A 25,192-nucleotide genomic window follows, 5' to 3' on the forward strand; every position below is an offset into this window, starting at 1 on the left:
TCTACAGCTGCTGCGCTCCGAGGTTGAACCATCATAGAGTTCGACAGGATACGGGGGAAATATTAAATTTATGGTCGGTGAGTTATGTTTATTTATTTGCGAGACACTCATTTGTATTTAAGTGCTGCTAAGAGACAGCTTAGTCGCAGCAATTAAAGCAGTTTAATCGCAGAAAGCTAAGTGTCCTGACTTTAGATTTTGTTCTGCCGTTTATTGCCACATTAAATAGTTAAGCTTCCAATTATTCTTAGTGATGGTTTTTATATTTCTCTAACATTCAAAACGTTGGTTGCAAAGTTCTGTCAATTAACTTTCGCTGTTGTGTAATTAAAATGGCATAATTCGATTAAGTCACGAGCAATTCGCGGTCCCTTCTTGTTTTTTTCTTGTGAACTGTCAGTGGCCACGTGGCGTATGCGCTATTTGCCAGGCACTTAATTGGCCAGTAAATTAAATTCAGTAAAACACGACGTAGATGTTTCTAAATTTCCTGGCATTTTTCACACGCTCTGTGGAGTCATTGTAGTTTTTTGTCCCCTCGAAACGAGTCCATTGAGCTCAGGATTTGAGTGAAGACAGCATCTTTGTCAGACGCGTCGTCTGTTGCCATTTATAAAGCATAATTGAAATATGAGATTGACATTGAATACCAGTGGCTTTGTTGCTATTGTCGCCTTTTGTGCCCGCTCTTTCGACGGGAACAATTCCACTCTCAATGCCGCACATTGTCAAGGGCCCAGTTAATTGATTACTGCAAACAGAAGTGGGGTGAAATTGGCGCCACTCTGAGAAACATTATCTGCGGAAAAGTACAGTACAGTTGGAGATAAGCATTTTATTAAGTGATTTGGAATAATATATCATTTGAATCTATACTGTATTTTTACCTTTTATCTCATGAAGTTTTTAAATTGCTTATATTTTGAAAACTTTTCAATTCATAGTACTTTGAATTATATTTTAAACTGCTATTAAGGGATATTTCTTTATTGTTTATTTGTTTGGGTATTTTAAACTTATATTTTTATTTCTAAATTATTTTGTACTCCATTTAGAGCAGTTTTATTTTCATTGAATGAAATTATCTTAGGGCAAAGGGAATGCAATTGAGCTTCTAACAAGAGAGCGTGGCATCGAAATCATTGACAGCCTTAAAGCCCCAACATTGCGGGGGGCGAGACTCTTGGCCAAACTGTCAACACTCACCTGAGGCAGATGCGCTCCTCCTCCTCCTCGAGTTCCACGTCCATTGTGCCAGCGGATTCTGTCTAGTGCTATCCTCGCTTTTCTCCTTCTTTTTTCCCGCCCGATGTTGGTGCTACTCTCGTTCCGTCGAGTGAGAGTTTTAACTGCCAACGACAACGGCACTACGAATCCTTGAGGTTGACAGCAGGTCCTTTTTGCCGATGTCGAGGCTTTAAGCCGCCTCAAAGTGATTTAAGCTGTTGTCAATTTGCCTAATGCCGCCATACAAAAAGCAATGCGAGCCAGGTGGCAGTGTCCTTTTAATGACGAATCTGTGTTTCATTGTGCCGAAGAATCCGTCAAGGAATCCCCTCTTTACCCTGAATCGAGATCTGAAAGTAGATAAGCGGAAAATCACATTTAGCATTTGCGATAAGTTCGAGAATCTCTTTAAAAATTTCCCCGGAAGGAAGGAAAGCACCCTCGTCGTCTTCAGACACTCGCTTTCCGCCAGTCGTTCACATTTAACAATGGCAGCGTATAATTTAATAAATAGTTGCAGTTGACAGATTTCAAGTGTGTGTGGGTGCGACAGAGTGGCGAACACTACACGTCACCGGCCCTATAGAGCGGTACATATACGTCTATATAAGGATGGCGACAAGTGCAAAAGTGTGCACAATAAGTGGCATAAAAAAGAAGCCAAACGAAACAAAGAAAGTGTATAAAAAACTATACTTGGGTGGAAAGGTTTATACTCTTACAGAATATAAAGGAACCTTTTTTAAGAAATATTAAAAAAAAATCATTTTAAAGAAATATATATAGTTATTTAAAACTGCATATTTAATTACCCACTTCAAAGTATATATAATAAAGTTAATGTTAAAAAAAGATTTGTTTAAATATCAATAGTTGTGAACTGTGAACTATTTTATAACTGAGGCTATTTGAAACATAAACTAAAAATAAGTTCAACGCATGACCTTAAAAGCATTTTCAGTTGACATTTCTGTGCAAATGAAACCTAAATACCAGGGCCCAGAGTCTTGGCAATCAAAATAAGCCAGGGAATGGTGAAATCGGTGCACTCAGTCATATTGGTTTGTGTTTGTTAGTCACTCTTACTTTGCCATTTAAACTGTCGCCTTTTGGTGTGAGTGCCTGCTTTTGGTGTTCCTCCACATAAGGCAAACACTAGAAATGTCAAATGTTTTGCCTCAACATGTGCGCCCAGTTTCACGAGGAGGGGAAGGATGCGGAGGAGGGAACAGGACGAGGAACAGGACGAGGAGCAGGACAGAACAGAAGCGGGAGCAGCAGTCAGGGACATTTGCCGTGCTGTTGGCTGTTTTTTATGTCCTGCCCATTCCCATTGCAAATGGCACACAGAAACAAATATTAACTATCAAAAATGTTTCAGGTTCAAATTGAAAATATTATAACTACGATAATTGAATTTTTATTATCTGATATTAATATAATTTAAATACATTTTGTAAGCTCTTATTTAGAATGAGATCTTAAGCTGATATTATCATTACATAATACATATTTCCAATATCAATTTTAATTTAAATGTTAAGGCTTTTCATTTAAATTAAGTCCAGATAAACTTAGGAGTTTCCAAAGAGGTTTTGCTTACATCCTTTTTCTGCTTGAAATCTTTTATTTTTATCTGTGCACCTCAAATGGCAGTGAAAGCCACTTGGAGGCTGCAACACCCGAGCAAATTCAATCAGTGCGTGCATCTCGCGGCCACTTGGCAATGCTGTCTGCGGTCCGCCCACTCCGCAATTGGATGAAGGAGCCGGCGATGTAGGTCCTCGAACATCCCTGTTATTATTGAGTCATAAAACACAATTTAATGCCATTAAGCGGGATGCATTTAACCACTATTGCGTACAGGGTGTCTATTGGATCGACGACGTCCGTTAAGGCGGCAATTGCTCATCGTAAATATATAGTATGCCAGACATCCGGCTGATCCCCATATGCAGAGTATGTTTTATTGCCCTCCTCGAATATTTATCGGACGACGAGAGTGTATATAGTATATGTTTTACGGCTGTGGCTATGATTTATGTGCATCCTGTTGCGTGAGGATATGCCAGCAATTTCCTCTCCTTTCATTTCATTTCTCCTGTGCGTTTGTTGTTTTTTTATTCTGCGCCTGACAATGTAACCAGTTTATGACGCTGCTAGCCAAGTTTCCGGTCTGTCTAACATGTGGCTGAAACGGGGGATCCCCCTTTTCCAATTGCCTTCACCGGCGGCAATTGTTACGATAGCCCGAGTTAAAGTCGAGTGTTTCTGAAACCTGCTGAAAATTGTTTTTAAAAATATACCCTCAAAGGAGGATTCTGTGTGTGACAGTCATCAGCAGGTGAACGTCCACTTCCCATCCCCATCCCCATTCCCATTCCCACTCCCAAAAGCGTCACCGAAATCCGCTTGGCTATGCGTTCCCTATCCTTTGTGCCGACGACCCCACAAATAAACCGGGCTTTACGACACTCGAATGGCTGAGTGTGTGGGTTTTTGGGGCCGGAGAAAGGACTCATCACCCGGGCCAGTAAATTGAGTGTAAATATTCCAACGAACTGTTTTGTTGCCACTGTAGCTGCAGCTGAGGGATGAAAAAAAGTCGCTAGCTGCGTCAAAATGTCAGGCACGTCGATTTATGTCGCATTCCTCCAACACAAACTATGCTAAAAAAAAACATAGGAAAAAGTCAAAACAAAAAGTCGCGCAAAAACTACACAATTTAAAATAAAATAGGAATGAGATTGAAAGTTTATCCTTCAATATTTTAATTGCAAAATTTTGTTTAATTTTTGTTTAAGGGTAGATAGTATTAATGCTCAGTGTATTATAGTTAGTTAGTTATACCTCTTGTAAGAAAGTTAAAAGTTAATTTTCCACCTATTGAGTTTTTCTTCTTGGTGTTAATTTAAAGTTTTTCCCTGTGCACTTTTCGACCTGATGCTATCCTGTTTGTTTGGCCCAAACGGTTTTCGCCATCGCGCGGCTGAAAATAATTAAGTTTCTGATTCATGTCGACACCGGAGGGACAAAGGCGACTCAACTACTCATCTTGCTGAAAAGGGCAGCGAGGTGCTGCTGCTGGCAAGGACACGCCGCTTGCAATCTGGCTCCTTGGGTCCTTTGCTCCTTTGGGCGCTTGCCACACTCACTCGCATTAAGCCAGCGATTTATGTTGCATGAAAGAGGCGATGAACAAACAAACGGACCACAGATCCTGCAATCCGAGTGGCCCTTTTCTTTGTTTATCCTGCCGAGAAGGAGTGCAGCGATGTCCTTGCACCCGCGCTCATGAATAAGCGTTTACTGGACCGGTTAGCCGGTTTGCAGTTGCAGTTACTCGCACTGTGTTGCCGGGCAATTATGCGCTTCTTAAAAATAAATTAATGACCAACTGGAAACACTGAGAAACCCGAGAGGAAAACGGCAGGGACTACGACAACGAACACTCCCGCAGGTGAACTCTGCCGGACCCTTTTAATTAATTAAACGGCTCGAGTCGCGGGCGAAGGAGTCTTTGATAAGCCCCGGCTAACATGGGCTAACTTTTAACGATCGCCGCGGGAACGATTGTAAAAAATTTCTTAACTTTTTTAATTAGTACGATTAGGGGCCATTTGATTTACTTTCATGTGTCAGCAGGTTTTTGTTGCAAATACAATTCAAATAAAGCAAGTATACTATTGTTATTATTACCACTAGTTTCCATTGCCATTTAAAAATGTTTTTTAATTACACTTCCAAATGGTCAGTTATTAAACATTGGCTTTTCAGCAGTTAAAATCACATCTCATTGAAATGTTATGAAAAACCACTCACAAAAAGCTAAAATGAACGCTTCCCTTTATTTTTTGCATTAATGAATATTCAAAAATATGTTTTCTACGCTCGAATAATATTCAGTTGCTCTTCGCACTGCATTTTTATTTATTGTAACGCCATGCAAACGAACTAACCCACGACATCCGTCCCACATGGCGTATGAGCAATTTAATTGAACGGCATCGAAAATCATTGCCTACTTTCAGGCTCTGCCTTTTCCTAGCGGCCGTCGCACAGTGGTTGATTCCATAGGCCAAAAATAAAAAAACAAAAGTTCGAAATTGGTCACTTTTTGTCTTAAAAATATTTCTTAACAGATCAATAAAACGAACAGTATTTTTATTTTCGATCTATTTCTTTCCCTCGCTTTACGAATAGCGAGAGAAGAGAGACAAAGAAAACACTTGATCGTTGCAGTGAACGCAGCTTGAAAATTAGCTCTTACAAAAAAATTTTATTTAAATATTAAATCGAGTCCGATCATCATCAAATAAAATGAATTACGAAAATAAAGGCATGTACTATAAAACTAATTAATTTGTATGTCATTATGTGTTGTGTTATTGTTTTAAAATTAGTGTTTCATTAATGACCTTTCGAGTGGCGAGTTTTTATGTGTACATAGAATTTAGATAAAGAAAAAGTTGTGATCCCAGTCTCACCCAATAATGAAACTTTTTTATTAATACTAGTGAGTGTTTTCTTAAACTATGTTTTAAATTTGAACTGCAACTTTTTGCAACCTTCTGACTTATTCCCTTTTTTGTGTTCGAGCAAATTTTGTGTTTTGTTGTTTTCGTGCATATTTTGTGTTTTATATTATTTTTTTATTTTGTTTGCTTTGTTTTATTTAATTTAGTATATTTTATTTAGTACATATTAAAAGCCTACTATATATTTAAACAACCTTTGTATTTTATTTTTATATTATTAATAATTTATTAATTTAATTAATAAGGGATTTCCGTAGCCTGAAAGTATGCAATTGAATTAATGTTTCAAAATGATGTTTTTTTAATTTTTTAGGGCTTTAACGAATGGTTTTTCCATTTTTTTTTAATATTCTTGATAATATATAGCAGTACAGAAATTTTGAGCTCCAAATTCCAACTGGAAGTATTTTTGGCCGCCTTTGCCATACAAGATCAACCAGTGTGCGTCGGTCATTTTTAATGGCCTTTCAAAATTGCTGGTTAAATATGGAATGAGGCAAACATAATTTATTATTTAATGCGTTTCAGTTTTAATTTCATGCGTCCGCTGTCAGCGGCATAACGCTGGATTTAATTGAATTGAAAAATGAAAATTGCACGTGCATAAATTGAATCAGCGCCCAGGGATTGAGTAAGTTTTTGCGTGAAGGGGTAAATGCGAATGGGTGTCGGCCAAAAACGGTGTGCTTATGCTTTGGGCAACACATTTTTACATTCACCACGGAGAAATTTATTTTAATTTCCCACAAAATGTCTGCTAATCATGGCATTTTCTCGTTTACATTATGCGGTTGGGTTTTGCTTTCAGTTTTCGCAGCTTGTGCATGTGATTTTTGTTGCCTGCATTAGTTGCAACTGCATATTGCATGAGTTACCACAGAATGCTTTCACCACTGCACTTTGGAACTTAACATTTTATGCTAGTCATCACCAAAGATTCCTCCACCCAGATAAACTGGCTAAATTAATGACTAACCCTGATGATGGGGAGCTAATAAATCATTCCCCTTAGTATAATTCAATCATGATTTTAGTATACGAGTATAAAATGTTTGTATTTACCCTAACTCGACTGGCAAACGACATAATAAACGAAGCGGAAATAAAATTCGCAACCAGCCAAATTGTTTACGCAAGAAGGAGAAGCTGCCCCTTTTTTATGAGCCACTGGCTCAAAAGGGGTAACACCTGTCAGGGGAGGGAGCCAACGGATGGGGTATATTAAAGTTTAATTCCACAACAAAGCCGTAAAAATGAAACAGAAAACATAAAGCCCTCAGGCCACATCAAACGCATTGTATTAAGCCGGACGGGCTCACTTTGTCTTTTTGTTTCGGCACAAAAAAGAGTTTGCTACAGGATTTCTATTTTCTCTAAATTGTATTTTAACAAGAAAATTAGATAGAGTAACAAGGTCATTCATAAAAAAAATGAAAAACTAAACTCTTTGTCATCAACTTAGAAAAATCTTACGAAGTATATTTCAAAAAGTTTTATAGCTTTAAATATTATACCAAAATTTACCCAATTAGAACTCAAAATAAAGATATTTTCCGCTGTGTAATTGCCCTCTTTTCATACCTGAACACATGTAAAGCTGGTAACCCCTTTGGCTTCGGAAATAACGCTTTGCTATGTAAAATATTTGAAAATAAAATATTTTCGTTTTGGCCGGGCCAAAAGCAAATATGAAACAGCAAGAAGGGCCAACGACAAACTGGCAAAAATGTTGCATAAATTAAACAGCGAACAAACGCTGGAAAATCGGAGGGGAGCGGGGTTCAGAAGGGGTTTCTCTGGACCATCAGCATTTTACTTGACGTTGACTTTGAGTGACGTTGAAGCCGTCTTAACTCAAGATTAAACAGGGGAATTAAATGGTTTGTGTTTAGCCTTAATGTCTACATTGCCATTAAGCCCCCCCACTCCGGGGAAACCCCTCCCAGCTGGAAAATTAATGAAAACTGTTGTGAGTTTCAATTATGTTTTTTTTTTGCCACCTCGCCCGCTTTCGCCTTTTCCCCTTCAGCGCTGTTTGGACAATGACAAACTACTTGCATGTGTGTGCCTCTGTTTACTTTCCTTTCGGCTATAAAAATTATTTTTTCTCATTAATTTCACTCTCCCGGTAGCGAAAAAATTTAATCAAAAAATTAACCCATTGTGTGCTTTTAATTATTCAATTATTATGACTTTACGGCTGCCAAGACAAACAGCCCATTTTGTTCAGAACATATACTTATATATGGCTCGGACTCATTCTGGGTATGTTTTATCAGAGCCACAGCCAAAACATTTATCGGCCAAGTGAGTAAACACAAACGGGCAAACAGGGAACATGTTCCAAATGCGATAAACGACAACTATTTCTTTTTATTTTCGGTGTTTACCGAGAAACATGAGAGTGCGTGTGCTGTGTTTACAATTGTTACAGGGAGGTAAACAATCATCGAATGGCAACAATAACTTGTTGGAGGACTCTACCAACTTGAATTGCAACAAGGTTGGACAGAACAGTTGCTAACTCTCAACATCTGACAGAAAGTGAAGGAAACAAAGGGAATAAAGAAAAGTATGCTGTCCTATACAAAGTTGTCAGAAGGGCTTAGGTTACGATGTTTATGTATAGTTTTAAGTCTATTTCTTTTCATGGTTTAAAAACCAAGATGTTTACCTCACAAACCAAATTAAAATGCATTTAAAAATTTCAATAATGTTCCTATATTGTTTTATATAGGTATAAATATTAAGTAAAACAAATGCAATATTTTTCGTTTTATATTTCTAATTTGTTAAATAAATCTTTACAGGACTACAAACAAACCAATTTCGGTAACAAACAAATTTCTTTTCAATTCATTTTTACCTTTTCGTGTTCAATATGGCCAAAACGAAGTTCCCCTGGAGTCTGCACTCGAATTCTGCAACTTTGTCGTCCATTTTCCAGCTGGATTAGGAAGCTCTCTGCAGAATCCCCCTTGATGGCCACACACACATCCCACTCCTCTGCACTTGCAAATGCAGTTAAAGTTTCATATTTGTCTACCAGTTTGCGTTTTATTGTTTGCCACTTCAGTGAACTCATCCCCTTTGAGATATCCGAATGCAGTCTGCGATGTCGCCACTTTGTGCTTAAGCAAATAAACAGCCAAAGTGAATAAAGTGAATTTTTATCAGCTTCACAAGTAAATAGACAACAAGATATTCTTGGCAAACGCCCCCGAACGTTTTACTACTGAATTGTTCTTTTTTTTTTTTTGGTAGCATTTGCGCCCGTTTACTGTGTTTGGGAATTGTAAATTTTAATGTTCCACATATGAATGGATTTCGCTCTTGTTGTTGCCCATTAAAACTGCGAAAAAAGAGTGAATAGGAGGGTAAACAGAACTGAGAAGAAAGCAAAGCAAAGTCAGGCAACTAAAAATGTTTGCATTTAATTGTGTAGCGTATCTGTATCTTTACTTTGAACCATTCAACAGCGAGAATTTAATTTTATCACTTTTTTGTAGTTTTCTGCTTGGCTGGCGAACAGTGAGTCATTCGGAGGTTTATATTATGACACTCCGCTTAAATGGACTTTATGTTCGGTGCCTTTTAAGGCGCCCAAAGCCATTGAATTAGCCAGAACAGGCTAAGTCCAGAATTGGCATCAGCCAGCGAAGAATGCAGTTTAAGGCGGCCAAAGCTCGGTATTAGCTAATTGTTTGTTTTCAAATCAATATTTCTGACACCGCCACACGATGGACTGGCCAACAATTTTGTTCGGCATACCTACACATTTATTTTTACAATTTGTTTATGTTCTGTTCATGGATTTTTGGAATTATATCTTTTCCCAGGCAGCTTAAGTGATTTCTGGGGCAGACTTTTGTCAGATTTATTTGTCTAACGACTGAACGGAAAATTTCGGAGGGGGGCGAGGGAAAAAGTTGCGTCTGCCAAAACCGCCAGCCAGTTGTTGGGAGAAAGTTTTCCCCCGGTTGTTGCAGTTTTTCGGGTGCTCCGCTTTGTTTTGGTTCGGTTTGGCTTTCCTCCTCCTCTTTTTCGATTGCAGCCCACAGCCTTGGCAGCAATTTGACAGACATAAACAAAAGGCAACTAGGTACACAAATATGTATTCTAGGTGGGATTATCCTAAATGGGATTTTATATGCCCTAAAACAAACTTTATTTATAGAGCTTTTCAATGATTAGGTCTTTCTAAACTCACAAATGTTTTTCTTGTACTTTATTGCACTTCAATTAACTATTGTTACATATACAAGCTTCTTTAATAAATAAAGTCGGTATTGATGATATAGTTTACTTAATTGTACCCTAAAGAAAAATTGTCAATATTGTAATTAAATTCCAAATTGTATTACTCATCCTCACGCATTATTGTTAACTTTTCATTTGAGAGTATCCTCCAGTCAGGATTAAATGCAATTGTTGGTTTTGTGGTCACAAGTTTTGGGCCTGGCCAAAACTGGGCTACAATGTTTGAGCCAAGAGCTGTGGCAGTAACAGTAACAGCAACCAGCAACCAGGACAATTAGCGCTGCCGAAACTGCTGAGCCATAAGTTTCCGTTGGCAACGCACACACACAAAGGCCAACCGGATCCTGTCGTCTGGGGAGCGGTGTGTCAAGTACCCTTTTCTGGCCCAATCTCCCCAGTTTCCAATCCCCAATCCCCAATTGCTTTTCGGGGCCAGGAGAAACTTGCAAAGAATCTAGTCGAGATGAAACTAAATTAAATGCGGCTGAAGGAACAATTATTCTGTCATTTATCTCGTATGACATAAAGTTACAAAAAGTTATCTTTTTGAACTCGCTGTGAGCTGCTTAGCGACACGTGGCCCGCTGGCTGAGGTAAACTTTTCAGCCTAGCTGCGGTGTAAAGTATATTAAGTATACGCCGCGATATCCCTCCCCGGCGGATACTTTACTTTTATTTTATTTACTTGTCGCTGGGCATATTAAATTTCCACCGCACACCGCCATCGCCGCCATGGCCCCAAAGTTGAATGAATGTTGTTTTCAAGGCCTCTGCCATCGAATCGTCTTCCTTTCGGGGGGAGCCCAGCGCGAATTGAATTAAATTGTGTGATTGAAGCATAAATAAATTCATTAAATACTTTGTCGAGATGCCATAAAAGCGTCCAAGTGGTTTTCTAGCTAATATTTAAGGCATTCGATCGGATTTCTCGTGGCGGTTCAACAGGTCGCCGAGGGCAACCTTAAAGAAAATCCAAATCCTAGTCAGAACTTGACCTTCCCAATGCGTCTTATTGATTCGATCATAAAAATAACTGCAGAATGTTTGTATTTCTCTTTTATCCCTGGGCATACATTTGTAAACGCCCCTGGCTTTGGCCACTCAGTGCAGCGTGTAGCGTGTATCTAGTATCTTGTATCTTGTATCTCAATGTCAAGGCTGTCTCGAGCTGCCTCATTATGGATGAATTTCAATTGGACAGAGTGATTGACAATGAAGCCAACTGCAATGGGCGGTGGCTTATTGAACGTTAAATGAATAAATGTTCGGTTTTTAAATATGTATGCTAAGGAGGCTCTTTACACAGAAAGAAACTTATTTAATTTTGGGGAAGAAGGATAATTTAAATCAATTTATATCTCTTAAATGTGTATTTAATTATATCAGCAATAAGATTTTGCACACTTTCAAATGAACAATCCACTTTTCGTTTGTATTTTTTACTCAAGTTCAGCACACAGCTTTTCCGCTTTCTCTCGGCTTTAATTTAAGTAGTGCCAGCTTACAGAGGGGATTAAATTAACTACCTATTAGCCGCGGCCCTGGCCTTTGACCCTCTCTGGCCAGATGTATCTCTTTAAGCCACCTTCTTTTTTTGTCCAGGAACTCGCCGCTCATTATGCATCATTCTCGTCAGTCTGGGCCCAGAGTTAATTTCACCTTTCAGGGACTAATCCTGCAGACAGGATCGGGCTTAATGCCCGCACATGCCAGCAAGCTCGGCAGCATAATGCGTCAAATTGCTAATTAAGAACTGCAGCAGAGGCAACTTTTTGCCCCGATTAGTGGGCATGTCATTAGGGTCCAGAACAGGGGGTGAAACCCGGCCAAAAGGAGCGAAAAAGGTCTGAGCTTGCGTGTTAAGATATTTGATTATGACAAACAGCCACACACATACGCTTACAAGCACACACACAACCATATCAGCACACAGACACACATACCAATTAGCTGAGTTCATGTCCTTTTGGTCTGAAAAGTAGACTACGCTTTCGTTGTTTCGTCGCTGGTCATTCAACTATTTGTGCCAAAAGCCGAATATGTGTCACGTCACACTGGGCCACAGAGAAAAAAAAAAACTAATTAAGAGCTTAAAGATAGCGACAGCGAGCGAGCGGGCGATTAAAAATAGTCCGAGTGGATTCTGCACTCGCCTATTTTTAGGGTCACCTCGGGTCAAGCACTTCGCCCGGCTAGACAACTCGTTGTGGGCGGCAGGTGGCCAAAGGGCCCGGCCAGCGTTCACCTTCTAATCAACCCTCGATTCGAGCGGCTTTTAAAACCACCAATTTATTTACGTTGCGGACCCAAAGAAGAGTTGCCCGCTGCGCAGAAAGTTTTTTGGGCAGCTCACTGAGGCTGCAATAATACGAATTGATTTCCGCCGGCAGCAGACAACACGGTTATCCATTTCTGCCGCATCCGCATCGGCATCCGTATCCGGATCCGGATCCGTATACTCACAACATATCACACAACAACAAACCAAATAAAGGCATAGGGGAAAATATGTATGTTCCTAAAGAAACACTTTAAAACATTTTTCAGTATTTAGTTTTTAAATTTCTTTGCTTAATGCTGAAAATCATTTAAGATATTTTATATTGGTCAAAATTCGATAATATTTAAGTAAAAATTCCCATGCCTTTTCTTTTGAAGACTACATCTTTATTTTATAAAGATTTTTTCTAAATGTACACCATCAATCTCCCTTCAGCTATTCGATTGTTAAGAACTTCCAATTCGAATTTTACGCCCAAATACTTGGACAAATTGTTGATTTGATTTTGGCCGCGTGAAAACTTTTTAATTAATTGGCCCCGACTTGGCGGTTGCTCTATTTGCCCCTGTTTTTACGGCACTGTGCATCTCGATCTGGTAAATGGGTCTTGGACCATTTGAATTCGTCCGCAGAGCAAACGTGACCCAAAAGTTGGTGGCTCGTGTTTTTTTGCCCATCTTATGCGGAATCTGGAATCCCGGAAACGGACGTGACAGTAATAGGTCATGCTTGATTCCCTTCGATTTTCGGGCTCCTCGCCAATAAAAAGTTTGTTTTATTTGATTTTGATTTGATATTTTTGAGGAGCACATAAATTTACCTTCACTTTTCGTGTTGAAAGTTGTTTTCGGTTTTTTATGGTTTTTAGTCAGCAAAGCACGAGAAACTTTTCTGATGAGTTTTTGAATTCGAAGATTGAAATGTCTTCAATTAATTTTCAGTGGCAAGTGAGCATTTTAATTAAATTATTCAGGGTCCAATAAATTCCGATACTTTAATTGACACTCGCGTTCAACAAAAAAACTTGAGTTGTTTTTTTAGGGTACAATAATTTAAAATATATAATTTAATTCAATTTAGTTGCATTAAAAACATTGTTTAACTTAAGTTTTATTTATATTTAGTTTGGTATTGTTTTACATTATTAAACAATTTATTTCTCTTTTGTGACACACTTATTAAAAACTTTTTAAACTCTTTCAAACTTCACAAGCTTCTTCGCCTTTGAGCGTTTTATTTGTTACGCACAATTTCCGGCGGGAATCACCTCTCCACCAAAATTCACTTTTGAACTTTCGGCTTATCATCCCAGCCTCCTTTTGCAACAACGTAACTCAATTTGAAATGATTTTCAATTAATTTGATTTTCGACTAATTGCACGCACTTAGCACCTTGGCGGGCCTTTTTGAAAAGGCCAAACTTAAGCGAATTTGAGGAGCGCGCGAGTAAAAAAGGACTTCCGATCCGCGTCGCTTGCCGAGTGACAATGCGTCGTATACGCAACTTCCTGCCGCACAGTGTCGCGTTCCATCGGCAACTGAATTGAATGGCGCTCGTTGCCGACAAAACGACTTGGAAGCAACAAGCGCGCACGCCGAACGTCCAGGAGCGGACTTCGGGCCTCGCGGGTTGTAAATCTCGGTTATTTACTGTGGCTCGCAGTGTTTGTTATGACATCACTATCCAAATTCGTCAGTGTTAGATGCGTAATTAAAACGTCTGCACAATTAAACACCGGAGATTTCTGTTTATCTGCGGACACTTGACATATTTATCGCATGGACCGAAGTCAAAGTCGAGCGACGTGGACCAGCGGCAAACCACCTGTTAGCTGGTTGGCTTGGCGCCATGTTAGCTAACAGCGAGCTGTTAGTGAAAGCTTTTTGGTAACATTGTGGCTGTACAGATGGTCAAGAAATGGGCAGGAGCTTTTTAAAAAAATAACAGTACATGTGATATTTTCAATTTGCTATTTATTATTAAGTTCATCTTAAAACATCAAACTGATATTCAAACAAATAGAAATACATATGTTAAATACTAGAATTCAATACACGTTCAGTAATTTAATGTATTTATTTTCATTGCTACAAAATAAAGCAATTTCGTTCTTTAGTATCCTTAAATTTATACTAATTTTGCAGAACATTGAACTATATTTATTATCAAGAATAAAAATTCATGCTAGAAATTGATAAATGAATTAACTTTAACATTCAGCATATCTTAACATTGGCAAAGCGAAAAACAACAATTTCAAAGAGTAATAAACCGGTCTCCCTCTTAGTTGTTTTGAAGCGCCACTCTTTATTTATGTTTGCTGGCACACATTCAAATGGACTAACAGGGAAAGATATATACAGTACGGCAATTTATTGAATTGCTGGTCTGTCTACACCCTTATCTTGACTCGTAAATACAGGTGTGCATTTTGTTGGGATCGTACGTCTCCCAATAAATCAATGCTTTGAACAATACTTTAGAGAACTTCGTTTTTATTGTATTTTAGTAAGAAAAAATTACCATTTTTCCGGTAACTATAAAGCTAATGTTTTTTTTGCATACAATTCAAACATTTTTGTTTTTTAGAGTACCCTAAGGGAAAGCATAAATTGGATGACGAAATCGTTGATAAAGAAAAATCAGCTGTGAACCGAGAGAATTGAGAGAGATTAAAAGCCAAGAGCGAGGTAAACAACAGACCCGGCATATTTTTAATCAATTTTTTAGCAGCCGACAGCTGTTCCAATTAAACAATCAAAAACAAAATAAAATTTTATTAACACTATTTTTGATAAGTTTTCAACATTTCGGTGAATTTATGGTTTTCCACTGACCACATGCGTGATTCTAGAAACTGAGAGACGCAACTAGTAGCACGTGTAACTCACCTGCAATGATTAATAAGAGAGTAAAACATAGAGAGAGAGAGAGGGAGAATTTGTAAAGAGAACTTTTGAGGGAGAAAGCCAAGAGAGCCGTGGCAATAAATACGAGCGCTCGCGACTAAATACCTTCATTCAGTTCTAAAACGCTCTCCAGTGCGGGTCTCGCATACGACTTAAATTGAGTTACTAAAAATACAAACCAATAATGTGCGGCATATTCTCTATATTTTCGAGGGATGGGGAACCGATCCCCCCGCAAATCCTGCACGGCAGCAAACATAGTTTGCGTGAGCTGGCCTACCGACAAAGTGGAAAGCAGCGGCATCGTGGTCCGGATTCCACTGGAGTCCACGTGATTCCCTCAGAAGGAGTGGCCATGGTCCATGAACGCCTGCGAATTGTGGGTGTGGAAATGGGTGATCAGCCGTTTGTTTCCGAGGATGGCAACCTGATTCTGGTGGCCAACGGGGAGATCTACAACTATCTGGAACTTTCGGCGGAAATAGCGAAGAATCATGGCTCCTACAAACCGAAAAGCGATTGCCACGTCATATTGGAACTGTACAAGGATTACGGAAAGGATCTTCTGCAGTACATCACCGGAATGTTTGCCTTTGCCCTCTACGATCGAAGGACTAAAGAAGTCCTGCTAGCTCGAGATCCTTTTGGTATAATTCCCATGTATGTGGGTGAAGATGCAGCTGGAAACCTTTGGGTTGCCTCCGAGATGAAATGCCTGGTGGATACCTGCTCCAAGGTGGAAACTTTCACACCTGGCGAGGCCCGTTTCGGAAGGGTTGGTGAGCTGAAAACTTGCTGGCAGTTCGAGCAGCCTTGGATCAAAACGGTGCCAAAGCAAACCTGCGAGTTGGCTCTACTGCGAGCCAATTTGGAGTCTGCAGTGCGCAGTCATCTTCAGTGTGATGTCCACTTGGGAGCTCTACTGTCCGGCGGAGTGGATTCCAGTCTGATTGCCTCCATTGCCACGAAGATAATGCGGGAGAGGGATCCCAACTTCCGGTTGAAAACCTTTTCTGTGGGCCTAAAAGACGCACCCGATTTCCAGGCCGCCAGGCGAGTGGCCAAATATATAGACAGCGATCACAAGGAGATCGTCTTCGAGATCGACGAAGCTCTGGATGGCATTCGGGATATAGTTTACCACCTGGAAACCTACGATGTGACCACTGTGAGGTGCAGTCTGCCCATGTTACTGCTGGCCAGATACATCAAGAGCACTGGCATTAAGATGATCCTCTCGGGCGAAGGAGCAGACGAGATCTTCGGCGGGTACCTGTACTTCCACAAGGCTCCCAACTACGAGGACTTCCACGAGGAGCTGGTGAAGAGAGTGCGGCAGTTGCATCTATCCGACTGCTTGAGGGCCAACAAGGTGGCCATGGCCAAGGGAGTGGAGTTGCGGGTGCCCTTCCTGGACACGGGATTCGTCAACCATGTGATGCAAATCCGACCGGAGGACAAGATACCGGGACCCCTAAACAAATTCGGAGGAGAGCAGCAAAAGCGTTTGGAAAAGTATGTCCTGCGAGCTGCCTTTGCGGATGACTATCTGCCCGACGATGTCCTTTGGCGGCAGAAGGAGCAGTTCTCCGACGGAGTGGGCTACGATTGGATCGACAGCATCCGGCGGGTGGCCACCAGTCATGTCAGCGATGAGGAGTTCGCAGGAGCCGCTCTGCGGTTCCCCTTCAACACGCCCACCACCAAAGAGGCCTACTACTATCGCTGCATTTTCGCTGAGCAGTTTCCCGGAGAATCTGCTGCCCGAACCGTGGTGAGATGGGTGCCCCGCCTCGATTGGGGCTGTCCGGAGGATCCATCCGGACGGGCTCAGGCCGTCCACCAGGTCAATAAAGACTGATAAAAGTGTTAATTAAATTAGTTTAGTCAGAGCAGTTCCAATCAGCGTTCGCTGAAGCATATACAATAAATTTATTTTATTGGCAGTTAACTCGAGAGTTTTTCAATTTATTTAAATATGCAATTATTTAGCACACCGTAGAGGCGTCGGGCTTACGGCTATAATTATTCTGCCATATGTTTCGACGACCTACACGTGCGCCTCACTTGACAACTAAGTTGGAAACCAGCTGGCATCAATTACAATTAAAGTGCATTGTAATCAATATTGCTATTTACTAAATATAAACGTCAATCAACCCACTGAGGATGGGCTTTCGCTGCTATCAGTAGAGGGGTTTCTGATTATAGGGCGCGCCGGTTAATTGAGGCTTGATACACTTGTAATTTGTATTGTAAATTGTTAAACATCTCGAGCCCACAACCCATCTAATTTTAATCCGATTTTAGAATCTCAAAACATTTTAAATTAAATTCATACAGTGTTCCAGAATCATTCTTCAGAAGTCATACTTTTAAATTTAGTAATGATTGACTTTTTCATGTAATATTTTTTTTAAGAATCCGCTTCTTTGCCTAAAAATGATCAATAGAACATGGCAAAAAAAAAATTACATTTTTAAATTAAAGTTTTGATGATTGACGATTGTTCGATCCCTTTTCATGCCAGATTAAAAAACGTTCACCAATTCATAAATTTTAAAAGTCGCCAATTTTTGAATTTCGATAGTTTTGATTAAGTCGACCAGGGATGTAAAACGCCTGCAGATATATCACTCCAATTGGAGATGGTACTTAGAGTGACCAAACTAAAAATATCGGATATCGACGTTTTGGTATTATTTATTTCAGTATTTAGCAACCCTTTGTTGAACTTAGCAACACCGGTGTATTTATCGGTCTTTAGCAACACTTTTTTGGCATTTAGTAACACTGAAAACTTTTTTCGCAACGCAACGGGGTGGCGAAACGCTGCCGAAAATCAAGCTAAAACCGTGTAATTATCCACAAGCCGTGGCCAACAAGCGTTCCGGTGCCGAGGCGCTGCAAAATGTGATGTTTGCCGGGCTCAGCAAACGCTCGGCGACCGCAGACAAAGTGCAAAACCCAAACCTCTGACCCAAGCGCGTCATCTCACCCAAAGGAGTGAGCGAGAGAGAGGGAGAAAAACTAGCGCTGCCGAAGACGTTGGAATTCGTGAGCTTTTGTTGTTGCTGCAGTACAGCAATAACGGTAGAGAGACAACAACAACAAATACCAATGACAAAGTGAAACTGACTGCGCTGCCCCAAAAACAACAATAACAATAGCAACAAAGCGATATAGGAAGAGCAAAACTGTGATCTCTGCTTTACTTTTTTTGGGGGGCAATTGTTCAATTTGGCTGTGCTCGAAAGTTAATTTAGTCAACTCGTTACGCGTATTTGCGGTGTTTGGCAACGCTTTTTCCAACCGACGTCTGGAAAATCAATTCTTCGGCTTGCCAAAGAGCAACAACAACTAGCAGTTGTTGAATTTTTTTTACTGCTGCTGCGGCCCAGCCCAAAACAAAAAGGCAAAGAAGCAGCGAAGAGAAGGAAGGAGAAGAAGCAGCGCAGCCGGATTTGCAAATAGGTATATACGTGAATGTGTGTGTGTGTGTGTGCGAGAGTGCGTATCTCAAAAGTACAAAAACAAAATTGTGTTAAAATAAGATACTTTTCCGCTCTTTTACTCTCTATTCGTGACATTTAACCGCTGAATGACGTCGTCGCCGGCAATATTTCAACAATTAATTAACCAAAAAGTCGGACGGCCAGCTGCTGGCAAACATTTTGTTAGGTTAAATTTAACCTCGAATACCAGCACTTTGATTAACAAGTTCATATCTTATCGGTGTGAAAAGCCCTGAACAATAGTTACGAAAGCGAGTTTTTGTTGATGTTTTTTATAAATAGAAAATTGCGTATGCAAATGCTAATTTTAAGTCGAGTGAGAAACGAATTCTCCACTGAGTTCTCGTTCTCTTTTTCACTCTCTCAACAAGTCGCTGTTGTTGCTTAGTAATTTAGATATATTATCTCATTCAACCCATTCCAATTTTACACAGAAATAAAAACTGTGGATTTGCATATACTAATAAGATTAGAGATCATAATTCAAAATTTAAATGGGACTGGTTGTTCGTGGCAAATACACATTTCAAAGGATCCCCAATTGAATTATGAAACTAAAAGCTCAATAATTGAAACCTGAGTTGTTTTTTTGTTTCTGTGTATTAAAATAATATTACTCGCCGCACGCAAATTGTTGTTTTGTGACGGCAGCGCACAATGCCAAAAATGTTGCTATTCGAATCCCCATATATAAATCCATAGACAGAGCACGTTGCTTCCTGTCCGCCACCCACTTTGCCCCTGACTTCGTCACGCTCTCAGAGCCCCTGAGATGATTCACGTTTCGTGCACGTAACAACGCCCCACCATCTGGGTGTCTGTGGTCCCCCAAAACCCTCCTGCAACTCTGGCAGTCAAGTATCTGAGTATCCATGTAGCCATGTATCCATGCCCATCCCCACCCGCACAGACGTTCACCTACTTTTCCAGCTCTCTTTGAGCCCACTCCTCTCTCGTTTTATCGTTATTCTGGCCTGTGACTTCACCAGCAATTTGTTGGCCAACTAACTGCGGCTGTTGCTGCTTCTTACCGCTTTTTAAGGCTCTACTGCGCACGAGCAGTCCCCATTTGATAGGCGATAAATAGGTATGTACAGGATTTGGCGGGAATATTTCATCAGAGAGGATAAAGCATCCTATAAGTCACTCTATATGATTTCTTGACAATAGATCATTTATAATCGAACTCCTTTTATCTCTAGGCCAACAAACTTTCTTTTATTATTGGGGAAATCTTTTACACTTCAACTTAACTCCTTTAAAGAGCATAGAATTCATTGTAGTTGAACTTTCGGGGAATTTGTACCTGGAACATTAAGGAACATAAACAAATAAAAATTTCTACTGAATAGGCTTGCTTAGGTAAATAAAGCAGAACTTTTTTATTGCTATAAAAATATTATATGTTCGGCCTTTCGTCTAAAGCTATTATTTACTTAAGAAGTAATTGGTAAAATCCTCAAATATAAAGTATAAACAAATTTCTCGCCTAGTAGTTTACAAATCCCAAATACGGATTTCTAATTTAAAATGTTAGTTTGATTTGTACCTCACATTTGTATACATTCAGTCAAACACGAAAAACACAGTTTATTTCGCCGCTCTGAAATCTTCGATTTGCACATCAATTTCACACTTAATAGCCTCTCGTGGTCCTTGCATCCTTGCGCCAAAATTTGCACCAGCCTCATGCAACTTTAATTTAATTTGCCAAACACTGCAGCCACACTAACACGAATTCCTGGTTTATTGCAGCTTGCGGCAGCGCGAACGAAGGTTAGCTGGAAAGATGGCCTACCGAAAGCCCAGCGATCTGGATGGATTCATCCAGCAGATGCCCAAGGCGGATATGCGCGTCAAGGTGCAGCTCGCCGAGGATCTGGTTACGTTCCTGAGCGACGACACAAACTCGATTGTCTGCATGGACATGGGCTTCCTCATCGATGGATTGATGCCATGGCTGACGGGCAGCCACTTTAAGATTGCACAAAAGTCCCTGGAGGCGTTCTCGGAGCTGATCAAGCGCCTGGGCAGCGATTTCAACGCATACACAGCGACCGTTTTGCCACATGTGATCGATCGGCTGGGCGACAGCAGGGACACGGTCCGCGAGAAGGCGCAACTCCTGCTGCGCGACCTCATGGAGCACCGAGTGCTTCCGCCTCAGGTGCTGATCGACAAACTGGCCGCCAGCTGCTTCAAGCACAAGAACGCCAAGGTGCGCGAGGAGTTCCTGCAGACGATAGTGAATGCTCTCCACGAGTACGGCACCCAGCAGCTCAGCGTGCGCGTCTATATTCCGCCAGTTTGTGCCCTCCTCGGCGATCCCACGGTGAACGTGAGAGAAGCGGCCATCCAGACGCTGGTGGAGATCTATAAGCATGTGGGGGATCGCCTGCGGCCGGACCTGCGTCGCATGGATGACGTGCCCGCCTCGAAACTGGCGATGCTGGAGCAAAAATTCGATCAGGTGAAGCAGGAGGGCCTTCTGCTGCCTTCCGCCCTTAAAAACACCAATGGCAATGGCAATGGAGTTGGTTTGGACGAGGCGGACAACATCGGGATAAGGGAGCGACCCACCCGGATGATCAAGCGACCTCTGCACTCGGCCATCTCTTCATCGCTGCGCTCCAAACAGAGTGTAAACGACGTGAGCGGTGATGCCGGTGCCGTGACCATGGAGACCTTTGAATCAAGCTTCGAGGCGGTCCCGCAGTTGAGCATCTTCCACGCCAAGGACATGGACGACATCTACAAGCAAATACTGGTGATCATTAGCGACAAGAACGCCGACTGGGAAAAGAGAGTGGATGCTCTGAAGAAGATCCGGGCACTGCTCATCCTCAGTTACCACACCCAGCCGCAGTTTGTGGCCGTCCAGCTGAAGGAGCTGTCTTTAAGCTTCCTGGACATCCTCAAAGAGGAGCTGCGCTCACAGGTGATCCGCGAGGCGTGCATCACCATCGCCTACATGTCCAAGACGTTGCGGAACAAACTGGATGCCTTCTGCTGGAGCATTCTGGAGCAGCTTATCAATCTGATCCAGAACAGCGCCAAGGTCATTGCTTCGGCCTCCACGATAGCCCTGAAGTACATCATCAAGTACACACATGCGCCAAAACTGCTCAAGATCTACACGGACACACTGAATCAATCAAAATCAAAGGACATTAGGTCCACGCTCTGCGAGCTGATGGTGCTGCTCTTCGAGGAGTGGCAGACGAAGGCGCTGGAGCGGCATGCCACCATTCTGCGGGATACATTGAAGAAATCCATCGGTGATGCGGACTGCGATGCGCGCCGGCATTCCAGGTGTGCCTACTGGGAGTTCAGGCGGCACTTTCCCGATCTGGCGGATCAGATATATGGCACTCTGGACATAGCCGCCCAGCGGGCGTTGGAAAGGGAGCGCGAGGGTGGCGGCGGAGGAGGAGGAGGAAGTGTGGCTCCGCCGGAAACTAGACGCACTGTATCCCGCATCGGCCGAACTCCTGGGACCCTGCAGAAGCCCGCGGCCAGTATGCGATCCATTTCAGCCGTGGACACGGCGGCTGCCCAAAGAGCCAAAGCCCGGGCTCAATATACACTTTATTCTAGGCAAAGAAAGCCGCTGGGACCGAGCAACTCCAACCAGACACCGATGACGGGGGCGGCGGCCAGTGGATCGCTGCCCAGACCACGCCTCAATTCCAACAGCGGTGCCACGCCGGCCACCACACCGGGATCGGTGACGCCGCGCCCTCGCGGACGAGCAGGTGTCTCGCAGTCACAGCCAGGATCACGTTCCACCTCGCCAAGCACAAAGCTGCGGGATCAGTACGGCGGAATTAGTAGCTACTATCGCGGAGCCACTGGCGCCATACCGAAGAAGGCCTCTGGCATACCCAGAAGTACGGCGAGCTCCAGGGAAACGAGTCCAACTCGATCAGGAGGCGGTGGCCTGATGAAGCGCAGCATGTACTCGACGGGAGCGGGAGCACGGCGAACGCCGGAGAGGAATAATCCCGTGAGGCCCTCGGCGGCAGCACGACTCCTGGCCCAATCCCGTGAAGCAGAGCACACACTGGGCGTCGGCGAAGACGGACAGCCGGACTATGTGTCCGGAGACTACATGCGCAGCGGTGGAATGCGGATGGGCAGGAAGCTGCTGGGACGAGACGAGTCCGATGACATAGACTCCGAGGCCAGCTCCGTGTGCTCGGAGCGATCCTTTGACTCCAGCTACACGAGGGGCAACAAATCGAACTATTCGCTGAGTGGTAGCCACACCCGACTGGACTGGAGCACGCAGCGGGCGCCCTTTGACGACATCGACACGATCATTCAGTTCTGCGCCTCGACACATTGGTCGGAACGGAAGGACGGGCTGATCAGCCTCACCCAGTATCTGGCCGACGGCAAGGAGCTCACGCAGCAGCAGTTGCAGTGCGTCCTGGACATGTTCCGCAAGATGTTCATGGACACGCACACGAAGGTGTACTCGCTGTTCCTGGACACGGTCACCGAGCTGATTCTGGTGCATGCTCCCGAGCTGCACGACTGGCTCTTCATCCTGCTGACGCGCCTGTTCAACAAGCTGGGCACCGATCTTCTCAACTCGATGCACAGCAAGATCTGGAAGACGCTGCAGGTTGTGCACGAATACTTCCCCACGCAACTCCAGCTCAAGGAGCTCTTCAGGATTATCTCCGACTCGACGCAGACGCCGACAACCAAGACGCGCATCGCCATCCTGCGCTTCCTCTCCGAACTGGCCAACACGTACTGCAAGAGCAGCGACTTCCCCAGCGACCAGAGCCAGGCCTGCGAGCGGACGGTCCTCAAGCTGGCCCAGCAGGCGGGCGACCAGAAGTCGATGGAGCTGCGCTCGCACGCCAGAAGCTGCCTGGTGGCCCTGTACAACCTGAACACTCCGCAGATGACCCGGCTGCTGGCCAACCTGCCAAAGGGCTACCAGGACTCGGCCCGTTCCTGCATTCAGTCGCACATGCGCCGACAGAGCCAAAGCGGCAACTCGGGTGCCAATTCGCCTAGCAGCTCTCCGTTGAGCAGCAGCAGTCCCAAGCCCTTGCAGAGTCCCTCGGTGGGACCGTTCGCCTCGCTGCAGAGCCACCACCAGCTCAGCCTGAGCTCCACTAGTCCCCGCTCGCGGCAGTCGTCCGTGGAGCAGGAGCTGCTCTTCTCCTCGGAGCTGGACGCCATTCAGCACAATATCCAGAAGACGTCGGAGGAGATCCGGCACTGCTTCGGCGGCCAGTATCAGACGGCGCTGGCGCCCAATGGCTTCAATGGACACCTGCAGTACCACGATCAGGGTCAGCAGGACTCGTGTGCCTCCCTGTCTTCCAACTCCAAGACGCAATCGTCAGCCAACACCACGCAGTCGAATACCCCGGAGTCGGCCACCATGCGTCTGGACAATCTGGAGCGGGATCGAGCCGCCCACATCGCCAAGTCGCCGCAGCCAACGGGCGATGCCAAGGTGCCCACGTTCTCGCTGAATATGGCGGAGAACGGCGAGCTGATTTTGGCCAGTGACCTCATGGAGAGCGAAGTGGTGCGCGTGGCCTTGACCCTCACAAAAGATCAGCCCGTGGAGCTGCTACAGACGTCGCTCACCAACCTGGGCATCTGCATCAAGGGCGGCAATTGTGAGCTGCCAAACAAGCACTTCAGGTCGATCATGCGGATGCTGCTGAACATTTTGGAGGCGGAGCATACGGACGTGGTCATCGCTGGCCTGCACGTGCTGAGCAAGATCATGCGCAGCAGCAAGATGCGCCACAACTGGATGCACTTCCTGGAGCTGATCCTGCTGAAGATCATCCAGTGCTATCAGCACAGCAAGGAGGCTCTGCGGGACATCGACTCGATGATACCGAGGATAGCGCCTTCCCTGCCGCTGGACCTGTCCATCAACATTGTCAATCCGGTGATTGCGACGGGCGAGTTCCCCACGAATCTGTGCGCCATCAAGATCCTGCTGGAGGTGACCGAGCACCACGGCTCGGAGATCACGGACGCCCACCTGGACATTGTGTTCCCGAATCTGGCGCGATCGGCGGACGACACGCAATCGATGGTGCGCAAGGCGGCGGTCTTCTGCATCGTCAAGCTCTATTTCGTGCTCGGCGAGGAGAAGGTCAAGCCGAAGCTCTCCGTGCTGAATCCCAGCAAGGTGCGGCTGCTCAACGTGTACATCGAGAAGCAGCGCAACTGCATCGGTGGCGGCGGCGGTGGCGGCAGCTCGACGAAGAACTCGTCGGCGGCATCGTCGTCATGATTTCGGGGGACTTCGCCAGGGTTCCTGCACCAGCACCACAAATAAGACACGGACGCAGTGACACCACTCGGCCAGCTAAGGAAGTGAGGAGCGGCGGACATTTAATGATATATAATACATTAACTAATTATTTATAACTAATTATTACCGATGATCCGATAAATGTGTAACTGTTCGA

General features: G+C 43.4%; 3 protein-coding genes across 3 annotated transcripts in view; 2 read left to right on the forward strand and 1 right to left on the reverse strand.

The window, feature by feature from the left end:
* LOC108093259 (adenylyl cyclase 78C) overlaps nt 1–13,378 on the reverse strand; it is a 31,337-nt gene extending 17,959 nt beyond the window's left edge. The window contains exons 1-2 of the mRNA XM_017193235.2: nt 13,127–13,378; nt 1,207–1,577 (exon numbers count right to left, since the gene is read on the reverse strand). Coding sequence (XP_017048724.1) covers nt 1,207–1,250 — 44 coding nt within the window. The 5' untranslated portion in view covers nt 1,251–1,577; nt 13,127–13,378. The remainder of the gene's footprint in view (nt 1–1,206; nt 1,578–13,126) is intronic.
* Nucleotides 13,379–15,341: 1,963 nt separating this feature from the next.
* On the forward strand, nt 15,342–17,167 carry LOC108093240 (asparagine synthetase [glutamine-hydrolyzing] 2). Its single transcript, XM_017193215.1, has one exon. It carries the CDS (start codon nt 15,401–15,403, stop codon nt 17,075–17,077), a length of 1,677 nt encoding a protein of 558 aa, XP_017048704.1. The 5' UTR covers nt 15,342–15,400; the 3' UTR covers nt 17,078–17,167.
* An 829-nt stretch (nt 17,168–17,996) lies between these two features.
* LOC108093067 (CLIP-associating protein) lies at nt 17,997–25,192 on the forward strand. Its single transcript, XM_017192977.2, has 2 exons — nt 17,997–18,690; nt 20,487–25,192. Exon 2 carries the CDS (start codon nt 20,521–20,523, stop codon nt 25,012–25,014), a length of 4,494 nt encoding a protein of 1,497 aa, XP_017048466.1. The 5' UTR covers nt 17,997–18,690; nt 20,487–20,520; the 3' UTR covers nt 25,015–25,192.

Source organism: Drosophila ficusphila, unplaced genomic scaffold (assembly GCF_018152265.1).
Source record: "Drosophila ficusphila isolate 14025-0441.05 unplaced genomic scaffold, ASM1815226v1 contig_106, whole genome shotgun sequence".
NCBI classification, from domain to species: Eukaryota; Metazoa; Arthropoda; class Insecta; order Diptera; family Drosophilidae; genus Drosophila; species Drosophila ficusphila.

What these genes read in the sequence shown, in the direction of transcription:
- LOC108093240 (XM_017193215.1), top strand. Translation starts at nt 15,401, where the DNA reads ATGTGCGGCATATTCTCTATATTTTCGAGGGATGGGGAACCGATCCCC.
- LOC108093067 (XM_017192977.2), top strand. Translation starts at nt 20,521, where the DNA reads ATGGCCTACCGAAAGCCCAGCGATCTGGATGGATTCATCCAGCAGATG.